We start from the raw sequence: 16,494 nt of genomic DNA, 5'->3' as shown, positions 1-16,494 counted from the left end.
GCTGCCAGATTAGATTTATTTTGGGGTAACAACTGCCATATTATCTGTATTTTGGAGGAACCTCTGCCAAATGGCGTCGATTTTCGGTGAAATTCGGTCAGATTACATGTATTTTGGGGGCAGTGGAGTAGCTAAGGAGCTGTGGGCCCCTATGCAAGTTTTACAATGGGGCCCCCCAAGCACTCTATACATAACAATTGATACGGCGCACCAAAATCTGCCAAGAACAACCACAGTGTCAGAGGTGCAAGAAGGGGATGGGGAACAGTTTGTTAATGATTACCACTATTCAAAGTATCTCTAGAAGATATTATTATGAGCATAGGACCAATAAAGAGCTAATACTGTAGTTGTGGGAGGGCCCTTTGGAGCCCCTCTGGCCCAAGGGCCCCGATGCGGTCACTACCTCTGCACCCCCTATTGCTACGCCCCTGTTTGGAGGGAAACACTAAGGCAGAGCTCAAACTTCCCCGACAGACCTTTTACACCACTGCCAAGGTCATGTACATTTTGCCCCACCCATGACCATGCCCACATTCTGTTGCGTGACCACACCCATTTTTCGTGTTTTTTTTTGTCAGTATAAAATATGTGTCGGCAGTAAATTATTAGATTTTACTCTGTAAAAAATAACATGAAATGTGGGCGACACTGGTACGGGGCCCCATAATCTCCTATTGCCCGGGGGCCCCATGAGTTGTCAGTCCGCCCCTGGTACTTACTATATCGGGCTCTCGTGTCCCTGTTTTTTCTTTTGTCACAAGACCCTGTAGTATGACAGCCATCAGATTTTGAATCCTATGAACATACTGGGTAGGTAGGCTCTCATACTATGTGGAGATGGTAAAATTAGCCAGTCATTGGCCAATCAGAATTGGACGTTTGTACCAGGCAGTGATCTGGAGTGGTGTACGAAGGGTATCCTTGTGTTTGTTCTCTGTGTTGCTGGGACTGCTCTGCAAAAAGGGGGAAAGGGGGGAGGGGGAGGTTCTGGGTAACTTTGGGAAGCATAAGGTACAGTAATGGGGATCAGTCATGCTTGGAGGGTAAATGGTACTTTGTGTTTATATAAAGCTTGGAGAAAAATATGCCAGGTCCATGCATAGCAATAAGCATGGTGTGGGAATTACTGTTGGTTTAGGGGAGTACAACATTAAAGCATATTATTTTTGAGTTAATAAAGAGGGACAATTTAAGACACACCCCTGCCATACCTCTAGCCACGCCCAGCCACAACCCTGGTTAAGGGCTCTACCTGTGACACAGGAGACCAGGGTTTGAATCTTGGCTCCTCCTGTTTAGTAAGCCAGCACCTATTCAATAAGGAGACCGGTCAAGACTCTCTAACACTGCTCTGCCTACTGAGCACAACCTAGTGGCTGCAGCTCTGGCGCTTTGAGTCCACCAGGAGAAAAGTGCGATATAAATGTTCTGTGTCTTGTCTTGTTAATGCAGACCACAAATAATAAGAAAAACATGTCATTTTATCATACAAACTACTCTGGTCCCTTTCATCATCAGTAGTTTTCCTTCATTTTAACATTTTGAACAGAAATATATTAATTTAAATGATAGAAATAATGTTTAGAGTCTAATAAACACATTTTCCAGTAGAAATATACATAGATCTGCCCATGAGTCCTGATAGAGGAACAAGTGGGGAAGAAGGAAGGAGGAATTTGGTTCCCAAAGAGGGACTGTCCTTTAGACAAAGGGATACCGTCTTTCCCCGAATATAAGACACTGTCTTATATTCTTTTTGGGGAGGAAATGTGTGCTAGGGCTTATTTTCAGGGGTGGGAGGGGCTAGACGCTATGTGTATGGGGAGGCTCTTACCGCAACTCCCTTGTGGCTGCGTGCCCCTCCGTTCCAAGTACCGGTAATTCCTCCTGCGGCGGCGGCATTGTAATCAATCTGTGAGGGCGCCCTTTGACCCTCACGCAGTACGCTAGTTCGGGCTCTGAGCTGGCGCTCTCTTCCTGCCCGGCTGATGCGTCCCAGGCGCACATTGATTAATCAATGTGCGCCTGGGGCGCATTAGCCAGGTGCACATGATGACAGGATTGTGTACCTGTGATGCATCAGCCGGGCGCACATGATGACAGGAAGAGAGCGCCAGCGCAGAGCCCGAACTAGCGTACTGCGTGAGGGTCAAAGGGCGCCCTCACAGATTGATTACAGTGCCGCCGCCGGAGGAATTACTTGGAATGGAGGGGGGCGCAGCCACAAGGGAGGTGCGGTAAGAGACAACACACCTCCCCATACACAAAGCGTCCCCCCAGCTAGGTCTTAATTTCGGAGTAGGTCTTGTATTTCAAGCATGCTTGAAATATAAGGGAGGACTTACTTTCAGGGTAGGTCTTACTTTAGGGGAAACACGGTAGTCATGTACCTATGCTAAGGCTGAACATAAACAATGTTGAGATCTCAGTGCAAAAACATGGATAACAAAACCTAGATGCATCCTAGGGTAATGGGCCCGCCAGGGGTAGTGGCTAGAAACTGCACATCAATTAAAGTGAATGGGAATGCAAAAGATCAGACTTGTCCCCTGTATTCAGCCAACGTGACGAAGAGCCAGATATGACACATACTCCTGCCTGCTGGATGGTTGCTCCACAACGAAGGCCACACACATATCAATTTTCCTGGCAGATTCTATCACTCACAGCCAGGGCCGACATTTCCATAGGGGGCAAACTGGGAAACTGCCCCGGGGCCTGAGCCAGCTAGGAACCCCTTCCCCCCCTCCAAGTCTCCTTACAACCTTATTGCGGTCCCTGGAGCCCCTGCAAAGTTTTCAGCAGAGTAGCGACTCACCTGTTCCGGCTGGCACATTCCTCCATTAGTCCGTCACTCTGTGTGTCTGTGTGTTCAACTCTGGTGGCCGCATATTCTCAGTGAACCGGCACATGTTATTAGAGACCCAGCACAACATCTCAGTGAGGAGTACAATAAGGTTGGGGGAAGACCTGAGGGGGGCCCAGCAGCTGCCTCAGGGGCCCTAGGGGGCCAGGTTGATTTTGCCCCAGGACTCCATTGTAACCAGAACCGTCTCTGCTCGGATCCAACCTGCCAGAAATCTATGCCCCAGCATGTCCAATCAATTGTAATTTGGATGAAATTTAAGCCAAAAATGTATCCAAATGATCAATCCAACAGGATGGAAAATCTCGATTGTTTGGGGCAATAGATGGACGGCCCATTGCATTCCACTGTATCAATCAGTGCAACGCTGTGGTTCAATTGCTTTTTAATAGATTTCCTGCTGAAATCTATTGAAAATCTATGTGCAGTGTGTGGAAAGAATAGATCCCTCTCTGATCAGATTCACATTACATAGTTACATAGTTATTTGGGTTGAAAAAAGATGTATGTCCATTGAGTTCAACCATAAAACTAAGTACAACACCATCCTTCTCCCTCACATATCCCTGTTGATCCAGAGGAAGGCGAAAAACCCTTACAAGGCATGGTCCAATTAGCCCCCAAAGGGGAAAAATTCCTTCCCGACTCCAGATGGCAATCAGATAAAATCCCTGGATCAACATTGGGTGGCAATCTATTAAAGTGTGGCTACCTTAACACTTAAAGCTTCACAAGTGTGGTTCTAGCATTGTGCAATGACTCTTACACCTCCAGCAAATCTTAGAAATGTCAGGGCTTTATTAGAGTCTGAAGCTCTAGAAGTTGTTCTAATGTTACCCTACGCTCTCCCAAACGTCCCTGCAAGTTTCACTAAGAAATAACTTTAGTTAGTAGTTACTGGGCAGCATTCATTAGATTGTGCTGTGGGAGGTATTTACTGTTGTTCTCGGTAATTACCTCTATGTTTTACCGTATGCGGCTTTGTTCGTTCATTAGAGCAGCTGCTATGGAAACTCCACTTTTAGTATTTTTGGTTGGTAAATTACCTCCTGGGCACAGTAAATGGCTCACTTAGTCAATTCATTAAACTGTCACAAGCTCTATTTACCTCACTTACCGCAGGATTTTTACTTCAAACTTTGAGCTGCCACTAATATATAAACAAGCGCACTTCTAATCTGCCAACTTCAGGAGTGCAACCGTGCCAACCTTTCTAAGCACTGCAAGTGTTATGTAAAGACTTCCTGGACACATACATGTTGCAATCTTATCGTCATGAATTAAACACTAGAGATAAAAGACTGACTGAAGTCCTCAATAACAATTATATTGTTGAGTTGAGTTATTGAGTTTTTGAGTCCTCAATAACAAAGAAATCTATTGGGAACTGTCCTATGAATTGTAGTTACGCCACTCCTCCCAGTATGTACAGGAAATGAACACCCAGGGTGAGAAGGTGAGGCCACCGCTGTCATTGTATACATAATGCTGGCTGGAATTGCCACTTAGCCTGAAGTGGGTTGTTGCCACCTTATGCATCTGAGCAATTTTCACATTTCATCGCTCTTCCTGTTCAGTCGCCAATAACTTTCTCACTACTTAACACACCTAAATGATCTATATCTTGTTTTTTTTTCAGGACAAATTAGGCTTTTTTTAGGAATATCTATCTATCTATCTATCTATCTATCTATCTATCTATCTATCTATCTATCTATCTATCTATCTATCTATCTATCTAAGCAATTGTTTTATACTCTATACATTTTACAGGGAAAAGGAGAAACTAAATGAAAAATACACTATTTCCTCATTTCCATCCACTATAGTGTTAAAATCAACAATGGTACTGTAGATAAAAACCCACACTTTATTTGCCCATTTGTCCTGTTTATGCCAACATTTAAATAATGTCTTTAGTGCAATATATGGAGATAATATATTATTTGGAATAAAGGTGTATTTTTTATGTTTTTATTTTTTTCTCATTTTAACCTAGCAATAGTTGCAAGCCCTTAATTGAAAAAATAACAGTAATATACCTGCATGGCATAAATATTTAAATAAAAAGTTGAGTCCCTAAGGTAGGTATATATTTTATTTTAAATTCTGTCACTGTTTTTTCTTTTGCAAGCTTTTCATTTTGGTACACAATACAGTATATGAAAATAAAAATTTAATTGCTTTTGATTAGTTTTGTTACTAAAAAGAACTCACAAGACATAGGCCTCAAACCTAAACCAACCTAAAATCTGTTCTACAAGTTAGCACTGTTAAAGGTATACCCCATATACATCATCTCATAGCTATCTGGGCATCTCATGGTGCACCTATGGCTTTTTTGCAGGCCATTTTTTGCACGTATTGCTACAGTGCCATTGTTTATTTACAGAAACTTTCCCAAGTTTGATCATAATTTTAAAAATGACATTTTTTTTCTAAATAATGGACTGATTTTGTCCCTACCTATCTCCAAGCAAGGGTCCAAGCAATAAGACACATCAAAATATATTCTACAACTCGTAACGATTAAAATAATGTCACATATATGTAATTTGATAAACTGGATGCACAACAATCCATTATTCTCAAAGAGCGCCTATTAGTCACAGATAGCGTTCAGGTGAGAGTTAGGGTACAGTGGGTGATAGTAGAATATTGGTTAAATTACGGATATTCTGCTAAAATGGATAATAGAATATCTGTAAAATTACTGATTTTCTATTTCCATTATTTTGCGCCTATTACTGTTATTTTATGCTCATTTTTCCTTACGGCACTAATATAGGTATACCCCATCTATGCCTAACCCTAGCTACCCCACACAGACTCCTAAAACTGATCTATACCTAACACTAATGAGAATCACCATAGGTGTCCATGTAAAAACGCTAATAACGGCTATAACAGTTTTTTTGGGGCACCTGATAAAATAACAGGTGCTGGGACCACCCGCTATAGAGAGAAGTTCACCCACATGCTCCTTGCCCCAGTGGAAATAAACCTTGTTATTTGGGTCCCATACCTTTTGGTGGGTATAACAAAATCCCCGGTGGTGGGCACATGTGATGAGCAGAAGCACTGGCAGAGAAGCTTACTCTTATCCTAGGAATTGTGTGCTGAAATATGAATCTAAATTAAGGACATGCATTACTGAAACCATGTCCTGTGGTCTGATGATACCAAGATAAACTAATTTGCAGGGGCGTTGCTAGCCCCAAAGATCAGTGGCATGTGACCCGGATCTATTCTTGGGTGCCACGGATGTCCCCCAGGCATAGTCAGCTGTGTTGTCTCAATAGCAGGCATGCTTGGAGCTGTGGTGCATCAATCGGGGGAATGCTGGGTGCTGTGGTGCCATGCTGGGCACTGTGATGCCTTTATGGGGGCATGCAGGGAGCTGTGGTTCTTCTATGGGGCATGCTGGGAGTTGTGGTGCCTGAACGGGAGGCCCGTGGGAGCATAGGAGGGGGTCCACTAGAAGGTCAGGGAATGCTATGAGGGAACTGGCAGATATCCTGGCGCAGGCCAGCCCGCCCGCCCAACAGAAAGCCAGCCCCGAAGCCAGGTAACTATGCCTAGTAATGTTTAAGTGACACTATCTATTTATATGATATGCTGCATTTTTGCTTTTTTGTATTAATGGAAAGGAGGCTTCATCCATCACTTGCTGGGCAGGCCTACTTAGCCCACTGTTAATTTCATGTAAAGTTGGTGTCAAGCAGCAACCAGGTGAGGAGTAAGAATAAGAGTGTGCCTTGCCTACAGTCAAGCATGATGGTGGGAGAGGTTGGGGCTGCGTTGGTGTTACCTTTACTGGGGAGCTACATTTGACTGAGGGAACCATGAATGCAAACATGTACAGTGACATACTGAAGCAGAGTATGGTCCCCTGCCTGGACCACAGGGCAGTACTACAACATAATAACAACCAGGCCCAGATTTACATCACAGGCACAGATGTCTTGGCACCCTAGACTTCACCCTCCATGAACCTACAAACTCCCTCCGAACAGCTCCACAAGTGTGCTGGCTGGCCCAACTATCACTTCTCCCTTACTACCCTTGCCTGTCATAGTTAGCTACAGGTGCCCCCTTAACCACTTGAGGACCGCCTACAGCCGATGAGCGGTGGCAAAGGCTGGGCCTTAACGTCCGCAATACGCCCATCGGCGGCGAGTCCTCAAGTGGCTGCTGGCCGGGGATCGCACGCTGTTATGCGCGCGCATCCTCCGGCAATAGGTTCCGCCCACCCGTGCCGTCAACCCGCCAGCCAATCGGAATCGCCGGCGGGTTGTTAACCCGACGATCGCCGCATAGGAAGCGTATAATACGCTTTGTAATGTTTACAAAGTGTATTATACAGGCTGCCTCCTGCCCTGGTGGTCCCAGTGTCCAAGGGACCACCAGGGCAGGCTGCAGCCACCCTAGTCTGCACCTAAACACACTGATCTGCCCCCCCTGCCCCCTGATTGCCCACAGCACCCCTCAGACCCCCCCCCCTGCCAACCCCCCCGACCACTGTTTGCACCCAATCACCCCCCCCCCCCCCAATCACCCAATCACCCCAATCACCTGTCAATCACCCATCAATCACCCCCTGTCACGGCCACCCATCAATCACCCCCTGTCACTGCCACCCATCAATCAGCCCCTAACCTGCCCCTTGCGGGCAATCTGATCACCCACCCACACCATCAGATCGCCTGCAGACCCGCCGTCAGATCACCTCCCAAGTGCACTGTTTACATCTGTTCTCTCCTCTAAACACCCACTAATTACCCATCAATCACCCCCTGTCACTAGAGATGGGACGAACGGTTCGCCGGCGAACGGTTCCACGCGAACTTCAGTGGTTCGCGTTCGCGTCCCGCTGGCGAACCTTTGCGGAAGTTCGGTTCGCCCCATAATGCACCTTGAGGGTCAACTTTGACCCTCTACATCACAGTCAGCAGGCCCAGTGTAGCCAATTAGGCTACACTAGCCCCTGGAGCCACTCCCCCCTTATATAAGGCAGGCAGCGGCGGCCGTTACGGTCACTCGTGTGCTGCCTGCGTTAGTGAGAGTAGGGCGAGCTGCTGCAGACTGTCTCTCAGGGAAAGATTAGTTAGGCTTAACTTGTTCCTGTCTGGCTGCATACCTGTTCTGTGAACCCACCACTGCATACCTGTGCTGTGAACCCACCACTGCATACCTGTGCTGTGAACCCACCACTGCATACCTGTTCTGTGAACCCACCACTGCATACCTGTGCTGTGAACCCACCACTGCATACCTGTTCTGTGAACCCACCACTGCATACCTGTTCAGTGAACCCACCACTGCATACCTGTGCTGTGAACCCACCACTGCATACCTGTTCAGTGAACCCACCACTGCATGCCTGTGCTGTGAACCCACCACTGCATACCTGTTCTGTGAACCCACCACTGCATACCTGTGCTGTGAACCCACCACTACATACCTGTTCTGTGAACCCACCACTGCATACCTGTTCAGTGAACCCGCCACTGCATACCTGTTCTGTTTAGTGGACCCACCACTGTATACCTGTTTAGTGAACCCGCCACTGCATACCTGTTGTGTTCAGTGAACCCGCCACTGCATACCTGTTGTGTTCAGTGAACCTGCCACTGTATACCTGTACTGTTCAGTGAACCCGCCACTGCATACCTGTTCAGTGAACCCGCCACTGTATACCTGTACTGTTCAGTGAACCCGCCACTGCATACCTGTTCAGTGAACCCGCCACTGTATACCTGTACTGTTCAGTGAACCCGCCACTGTATACCTGTACTGTTCAGTGAACCCGCCACTGCATACCTGTTCTGTTGCTGTGGTGAAGGGGCTTGCGTATCACAATGAAGCAATGACCGGCGCATAGATGAGTGTCTCGGGGGGCACACAAAAGATAATAAGGTCGTTGCTTCATTGTGGTCAGACCAAATTTGATCAGCTGGACAGTCACTGTTCTGTCATTCAGCTACATCAGCCAGGCGACCATATGGGCTGTAAAGCCACCAAAACATGCACTCTCGCCATGGTGCGCACCAGTCCAGCACGGCCGTCACTACACAAACAGCTGTTTGCGGTGCGTTACACGGTGAGTTTGTTGTGTCAGTGTGAAGCAGTACCTTAATTACACTACCTGATTGATGTATACACATGCAAGATGTTTTAAAGCACTTTAGGCCTGTCATTTAGCATTCAATGTGATTTCTGCCCTTAAAACGCTGCTTTGCGTCAAATCCAGATTTTTCCTGGGGACTTTTGGCATGTATCCCACTCCGCCATGCCCCCCTCCAGGTGTTAGACCCCTTGAAACATCTTTTCCATCACTTTTGTGGCCAGCATAATTTTTTTTTTTTTTCAAAGTTCGCATTCCCATTGAAGTCTATTGCGGTTCGCGAACTTTAACGCGAACCGAACCTTCCGCGGAAGTTCGCGAACCCGGTTCGCGAACCTAAAATCGGAGGTTCGGCCCAACTCTACCTGTCACTGCTACCCATCAGATTAGACCCTAATCTGCCCCTTGCGGGCACCCAATCACCCGCCCACACGCTCAGATTACCATCAGACCCCCCTTATCAATTCGCCAGTGCATTATTTACATCTGTTCTTCCCTGTAATAACCCACTGATCACCTGTCAATCACCTGTCAATCACCTATCAATCACCCATCAATCACCCCCTGTCACTGCCACCCATCAATCACCCCCTGTCACTGCCACCCATCAATCACCCCCTGTCACTGCCACCCATCAATCACCCCCTGTCACCACCAGTCACTGTTACCCATCAGAGTAGACCCCTATCTGCCCCTAGGGCACCCGATCACCCGCCCACACCCTCAGAACGCCCACCCTCAGACCCCAGCCCTGATCACCTCGCCAGCGCATTGCTTGCATCTATTCCCCCCTCTAATCACATCTTGAGACACCCATCAATCACCTCTGTCACCACCTGTCACCCCGTAGCACACCTACCCATCAGATCAGGCCCTAATTTGCCCCGTGTGGGCTCCTGATCACTCGGCCAAACCCTCAGATCCCCTTCCGATCACCTCCCCAGTGCATTGATTGCATCTATTTTCCCCTCTAACCACCCCCTGAGACACCCATCAATCATCTCCTGCCACCCCCCTAGCACTCCTATCCATCAGATCAGGCCCAATACAACCTGTCATCTGAAAGGCCACCCTGCTTATGACCGGTTCCACAAAATTCGCCCCCTCATAGACCACCTGTCATCAAAATTTTCAGATGCTTATACCCCTGAACAGTCATTTTGAGACATTTGGTTTCCAGACTACTCATGGTTTTGGGCCCGTAAAATGCCAGGGCAGTATAGGAACCCCACAAGTGACCCCATTTTAGAAAAAAAGACACCCCAAGGTATTCTGTTAGGTGTATGACGAGTTCATAGAAGATTTGATTTTTTGTCAAAGGTTAGCGGAAATTGATTTTTATTGTTTTTTTTCACAAAGTGTCAGTTTTCACTAACTTGTGACAAAAAATAAAATCTTCTATGAACTCACTATACACCTAAGGGAATACCGTGGGGTGTCTTCTTTCTAAAATGGGGTGACTTGTGGGGTTCCTATACTGCCCTGGCATTTTAGGGGCCCTAAAACCGCGAGGAGTAGTCTAGAAAACAAATGCCTCAAAATGACCTGTGAATTGGACGTTGGGCCCCTTAGTGCACCTAGGCTGCAAAAAAGTGTAACACATGTGGTATCGCCGTACTCAGGAGAAGTAGTATAATGTGTTTTGGGGTGTATTTTTACACATACCCATGCTGGGTGGGATAAATATCTCTGTAAATGGACAATTGTGTGTAAAACAAATAAAAAAATTGTCATTTACAGAGATATTTCTCCCACCCAGCATGGGTATGTGTAAAATACACCACAAAACACATTATACTACTTCTCCTGAGTACAGCGGTACCACATGTGTGGCACTTTTTTGCACCCTAAGTGCGCTAAGGGGCCCAAAGTCCAATGAGTACCTTTAGGATTTCACAGGTCATTTTGCGACATTTGGTTTCAAGACTACTCCTCACGGTTTAGGGCCCCTAAAATGCCAGGGCAGTATAGGAACCCTACAAATGACCCCATTTTAGAAAGAAGACACCCGTATTCCGTTAGGAGTATGGTGAGTTCATAGAAGATTTTATTTTTTGTCAGAAGTTAGCGAAAAATGACATTTTGTGAAAAAAAACAATTAAAATCAATTTCAGCTTACTTGTGACAAAAAATAAAATCTGCTATGAACTCACCATATGTCTAACGGAATACCTTGGGGTGTCTTCTTTCTAAAATGGGGTCATTTGTGGGGTTCCTATACTGCCCTGGCATTTTAGGGGCCCAAAACTGTGAGGAGTAGTCTTGAAACCAAATGTCGCAAAATGACCTGTGAAATCCTAAAGGTACTCATTGGACTTTGGGCCCCTTAGCGCACTTAGGGTGCAAAAAAGTGCCACACATGTGGTATCACCGTACTCAGGAAAAGTAGTATAATGTGTTTTGGGGTGTATTTTTACACATACCTATGCTGAGTGGGAGAAATATCTCTGTAAATGGACAATTGTGTGTAAAAAAAAAAATTAAAAATTGTCATTTACAGAGATATTTCTCCCACCCAGCATGGGTATGTGTAAAAATACACCCCAAAACACATTATACTACTTCTCCTGAGTACGGCAATACCACATGTGTGGCACTTTTTTGCAGCCTAACTGCGCTAAGGGGCCCAAAGTCCAATGAGCACCTTTAGGCTTTACAGGGGTGCTTACAATTTAGCACCTCCCAAAATGCCAGGACAGTCAACACACCCCACAAATGACCCCATTTTGGAAAGTAGACACTTCAAGGTATTCAGAGAGGAGCATAGTGAGTCCGTGGCAGATTTCATTTTTTTTTTGTCGCAAGTTAGAAGAAATGGAAACTTGGAAAAAAAAAAGTGAATACTTCTGGGATGTCTTCTTTCCAAAATGGGGTCATTTGGGGGGTATTTATACTATCCTGGAATTTTAGCACCTCATGAAACATGACAGGTGGTCGGAAAAGTCAGAGATGCTTCAAAATGGGAAAATTCACTTTTGGCACCATAGTTTGTAAACGCTATAACTTTTACCCAAACCAATAAAATATACACTGAATGGATTTTTTTTATCAAAGACATGTAGCACAATAAATTTGGACAAAAATGTATACAGAAATTTTACTTTATTTGAAAAATGTTAGCACAGAAAGTAAAAAAAAATCATTTGTTTGATTGCTGCTGCAAGTTTTAGTTTTTATTATATTCATCAAAAAAGACATGAATTTTGTCAAATAGCACCAAAAGAAAGCTGTATTAGTGACAAGAAAAGGAGGTAAAATTTATTTAGGTGGTAGGTTGTATGACCGAGCAATAAACCGTAAAAGCTGCAGTGGTCTGAATGGAAAAAAGGCTCTGGTTCTTAAGGGGCGAAAAGACTGTGGCCCTCAAGTGGTTAATATTAGGTAGCCAGTGGTACCTTCAGTATTAACTTCTCGTCAGTGGAATGCTGAGAGCGGGGTGAGTAACCTCTCATTTACACTTTACTCAGGACTCTGCATAGATAAGAAGGGAGGGAGGCACTTGAGGAGCAGATTCAGACGCCTTTCTATCATCAGGCGCCTGTAGGCACGTGCCTACATTGCCTTATGGTAAATCTGGCCCTGTTAACAACCACACCTCCAACTGAGGATAAAGGTGCTGGACTGGCCAAGCATGTGTCCAGACCTAAACTCTATTTAATATCTGTGGGGTATCCTTAAACAGAAGATGGTGGAGTGCAAGTTCTCTAAATTCCACCAACTTTGTCATAGAGCTGTGAAACAGGGACAGTCTGTGTAGCTCTAGTGGACTCCATGCTCAAGAGAGTTAAGGCAATGTTGGAAAATAATGGTGAGCACATGCAATATGCACACTTTCGGTACAATTCTGACATTCTTCACTTAGGGGTGTACTCACTTTTGTTGGCAGCGGTTTAGACATTAATAGCTGTGTGTTGAGTTATTTTGATGGGATAGCAAATTTACACTGTTATATAAGCAGTACACTGACTACTTTACATTGTGTCATATCTAAAGGTTTGTCCCATTAAAAGATAAAATGAAATATTTACAAAAATGTGTAAGCTATATTAACTGGTGAAAATCATTACTTTGTAACAGCTGATACAAATCCAGCAATACATCTGCAGTGTGTCTACTTCCTGCTTTTGTGGAAGCAGACATAGGGTTAACTTAATGTGTTTACAAATTAGCTGCTCTGCCAAGTCGGCCAGCTGATACAGCTAAGAGATCACATTAGTTTGTGGTCACAGATGAGGGGGGAATGTGACAGGCTAATCTCGCTAAATACATGCAGGGTGCATTTCTGTATGGTTTCCTTCTGTTCTGTGCAAGAGGTCAGGTCCACTTCAACAGAATTTGGACACAGGCAGGCAGTGCCGGATTTAGGCCTAGACCACCTAGGCCATGACCTAGGGCACCACAGGAGGTAGGGCAGCAAAACAAGGCTAAACTGGTGCAGCATTTGCCAGCTTGCAAATGCTGCAATGAAGGGAGATCAGGCTAGTGCCTGACTGCGGTACTCTGCCGCTAGTTGCCTGTGCAGCAGCCACCTTACTATCTGTGCACGTTTGCATTGGGGCAGGTGGCTATGGACTTGGGCAGCATTGGAGAAGGAAGGGAAGAGGAAGCTTCTGCACTGGAGATGAGCGGAGAAATGAGTGACACAGATGGCTGCTGCGGTGTAATGGCAGGCTGGGTACCTATACTGAAAGGAGCCGGGGTGGGAAAAGGAGGTTTTAAGGGAGTCATCTGGCTACCAATACTGGAGGGAAAGGGGGGAGGAGTCATCTGGCTACATATACTAGAGGGAAGGGGTAGGGTCATCTGGCTACCTATACTGGAGGGAGAGGGGGAAGAGTCATCTGGCTATCTATATTGAAGGGGAGATGGGGGGGGGGGGGGGGTTATCAGGCTACCTATACTAGAGGGAAGAGGGAGGGGGTCATCCCACTACCTACTGAAGGGGGGCGGCTGGTGACAGTGGCCTAGGGTGGTAAGGAGTATAAATCCAGCCCTGCAGGCAGGTACACTTTAAAGGTTTATGACTTGCCAGCAAGGCTCTTGCTATAATGTGCACACAACCCCAGCAAGAACTTATTAAATAAAGTAATGCTATAGTGAATTTATTAAAGATAGTGGAGATTCTTGCTGTAGGTGCTGCATGACATTGCAATGGCACAGAAACTGAATAATTGTTAATCCATCCTTGCTATATTCTGTTATGACCTGGGTAATAGTTACAAAATTGGCCACTTAATAGCAGACAGTCCAGACTACAGGTTTGCCAAATCACTTATTACTCCAGCATTTATTAACCTCGGTAAACCCCCCTTATTGTGAAACCATGTTGTGCTTTGCTGTGAGGGAGAGGTGGTTACCTTGTGTGGCGATGTAGTGGCGAGGACGATGATATCCCTGCAGAAAAGAGAATGGCAGTGCTTAGAATAGAGGACAGTGAAATCCCACAGGCTTATAGAAGCGATTAACTTACATCCACATAGTTGGCATTAATGTAATCAGAATGTGGGTCTCCATCTATGAGCTGCAGCCGCACCCGGGAATGGTCATCTGAGGGAAAAGCAACACAGAGATGTCACAGCAAGGTCATCGGCAAATTGACAGGCAGGAATCTGTGATTGTCGCTGTCAGCTGCTGTTCACCGACAATGACACATGTCACCACTGGCAAAGTTACCAACAAAGTCACCAACAAAGTCAAAGGCACCCTTGGCTGAGGCAAAGTTCCGCATTTGCAGATACTAACATACATAGAAATCATTTATATAAGTGAGGCAGGGAGCAGTGACAGAATAATACATATATAATAATAAATTTAATAATACATATATCATTGCAGAAGAGGGGTCATTCACTACACCTGAATGTATGCCGACTGAAAAAGAGGACATTTGCTTTATTGTGAAGTTTTCATCATAAGCTAATGGCAAAGAATAAAGTCATTTCACAAGAAAGGATGTTTTCTGTTCAAAAAGTCATTTTGTCACTTTGACATGTGACTTCTCTAGTGCTAATACCTGGATACTTATATTTACAGATCAGTAGTAGAGCTGGCTACTGAGATGCAAATAATTCCTGCTTCTATGTACCGTAGAAGATGCTCCGGTCTATAAGACACACCTAGGTTTAGAGGGCAAAAATCAGGAAAAAAAAGAAAAATACTAAACCTGGTGTGTCTATAGTGCATAGGCATCTTATGGATCCCCCTCCCCCCCCCCCCCGCCCTCCTCAAACTGTTGTTATCCCAGCTACACAGCTATTCTCACTTCACTCACAGGTAACCGGACTACTCTCCCAGCTACTTTCACATCTACACCGACTACACTCACATCAAAATGCACTTCCTGCTGATTTGGCATCCAATCCAGGCTGCATATAATTTGCAGAGTGTAGCCAGCACACTAGCAGCACGTATGAGGCAGCTGTGCACTACACAGGTCAGCCTATAGGAATGAATAGGATAGATATAGCAAAGCATAGAATGTGAGTGGGGATAGAGGGGTTAATGGCATGGAAGTAAAAGAATGTATGGATGGAAAACTGATCCGGGTAAAAACTGATCAAACCGATCAGTTTTTATTGGGGCATTAGTTTTGCATCTGTGATTTCTGTTCTGTTACATACTCAATCACAATGCATTTCATTTGGTGTTCCAGAAAGCAGCCAAAAATAAAGCACAGGTGCTCACAGTCCGATGCAAAACAGAATGTAAACTCAAATATCTGGTGCTGAATCTGCAGATCTGTAAAAACGATCTCCCAAGCATGCACGAAAGCTTCCACCACACCCCATGCAGGTGCTCACTCACTGGATATATTGACAGATCAAACTGTCATGAAGCATATAAATGCAGAGCCTTCTGGTGTAAATGGCTAGCAGCATACAATTCTCCACAGGGATGATATTTGCATCAAGAACAAAAGATCTTTCTACAGCGCCTGACAGATATCAATAGCGTGTTTGTATAGACACATTGCTGTGTCCATGTAAACATTCTATTGTCAGCTGCAGATAACCACGGACTACTATAGCCAGTCAAAATGGCCGCCCACAGGCTTTAAGCGATTCCCCTTGGGCACCATGAAGAATTCAGAAACTTTCACAAGAATAAACATAGCAGAAGAATATGAATTGAATTGATTCAACTGCATTTTATTATTCTATTATTCTACTTTGCAGTTTTTAGCAGATACTGGAGAGCGACATTGCTCAGTAATTTCTCATCCCTCTCAGGGGCTTTGTGGTGATGCTGGAATTCCCAGGCTGCACACCAGCCGTGGCCATTACAAGGAGGTCACATTCCCTCTCTAGGATTTTCACTTTATTCTGTACTGCAGAGAAAAATGTGGGCAAAATTGGAAAACCCCAAGGAGCTCCTCAAGGGTGCTGTGGTAGGTAACTGCCCGGGGACGCAGAACTGGTGACGGGCCCCCAGATCTTTACCAAGCTAACAGTCCTCCCCACCACATCTGCAGAGTACACACAGCAGCAGATCAAACTCA

The 16,494-nt window shown here is 45.3% G+C and overlaps 1 protein-coding gene across 12 annotated transcripts in view; it reads right to left on the bottom strand.

Moving 5' to 3' along the window:
• PTPRT (protein tyrosine phosphatase receptor type T) overlaps window positions 1-16,494 on the bottom strand; it is an 852,204-nt gene that overhangs the window by 49,916 nt on the left and 785,794 nt on the right. For all 12 annotated transcript variants that reach the window (XM_068262870.1, XM_068262859.1, XM_068262860.1 and 9 more), the window contains 2 exons: window positions 14,467-14,543; window positions 14,354-14,390 (listed from right to left, as the gene is read on the bottom strand). In XM_068262870.1, the coding sequence (XP_068118971.1) occupies window positions 14,354-14,390; window positions 14,467-14,543 (114 nt within the window). The remainder of the gene's footprint in view (window positions 1-14,353; window positions 14,391-14,466; window positions 14,544-16,494) is intronic.

The sequence above is a fragment of the Hyperolius riggenbachi genome, chromosome 12 (genome assembly GCF_040937935.1).
Source record: "Hyperolius riggenbachi isolate aHypRig1 chromosome 12, aHypRig1.pri, whole genome shotgun sequence".
Taxonomy (NCBI): Eukaryota; Metazoa; Chordata; class Amphibia; order Anura; family Hyperoliidae; genus Hyperolius; species Hyperolius riggenbachi.
The sequence above is the reverse complement of the archived record's forward strand: the minus strand, read 5'-3'. Positions and strand labels throughout refer to the sequence as shown.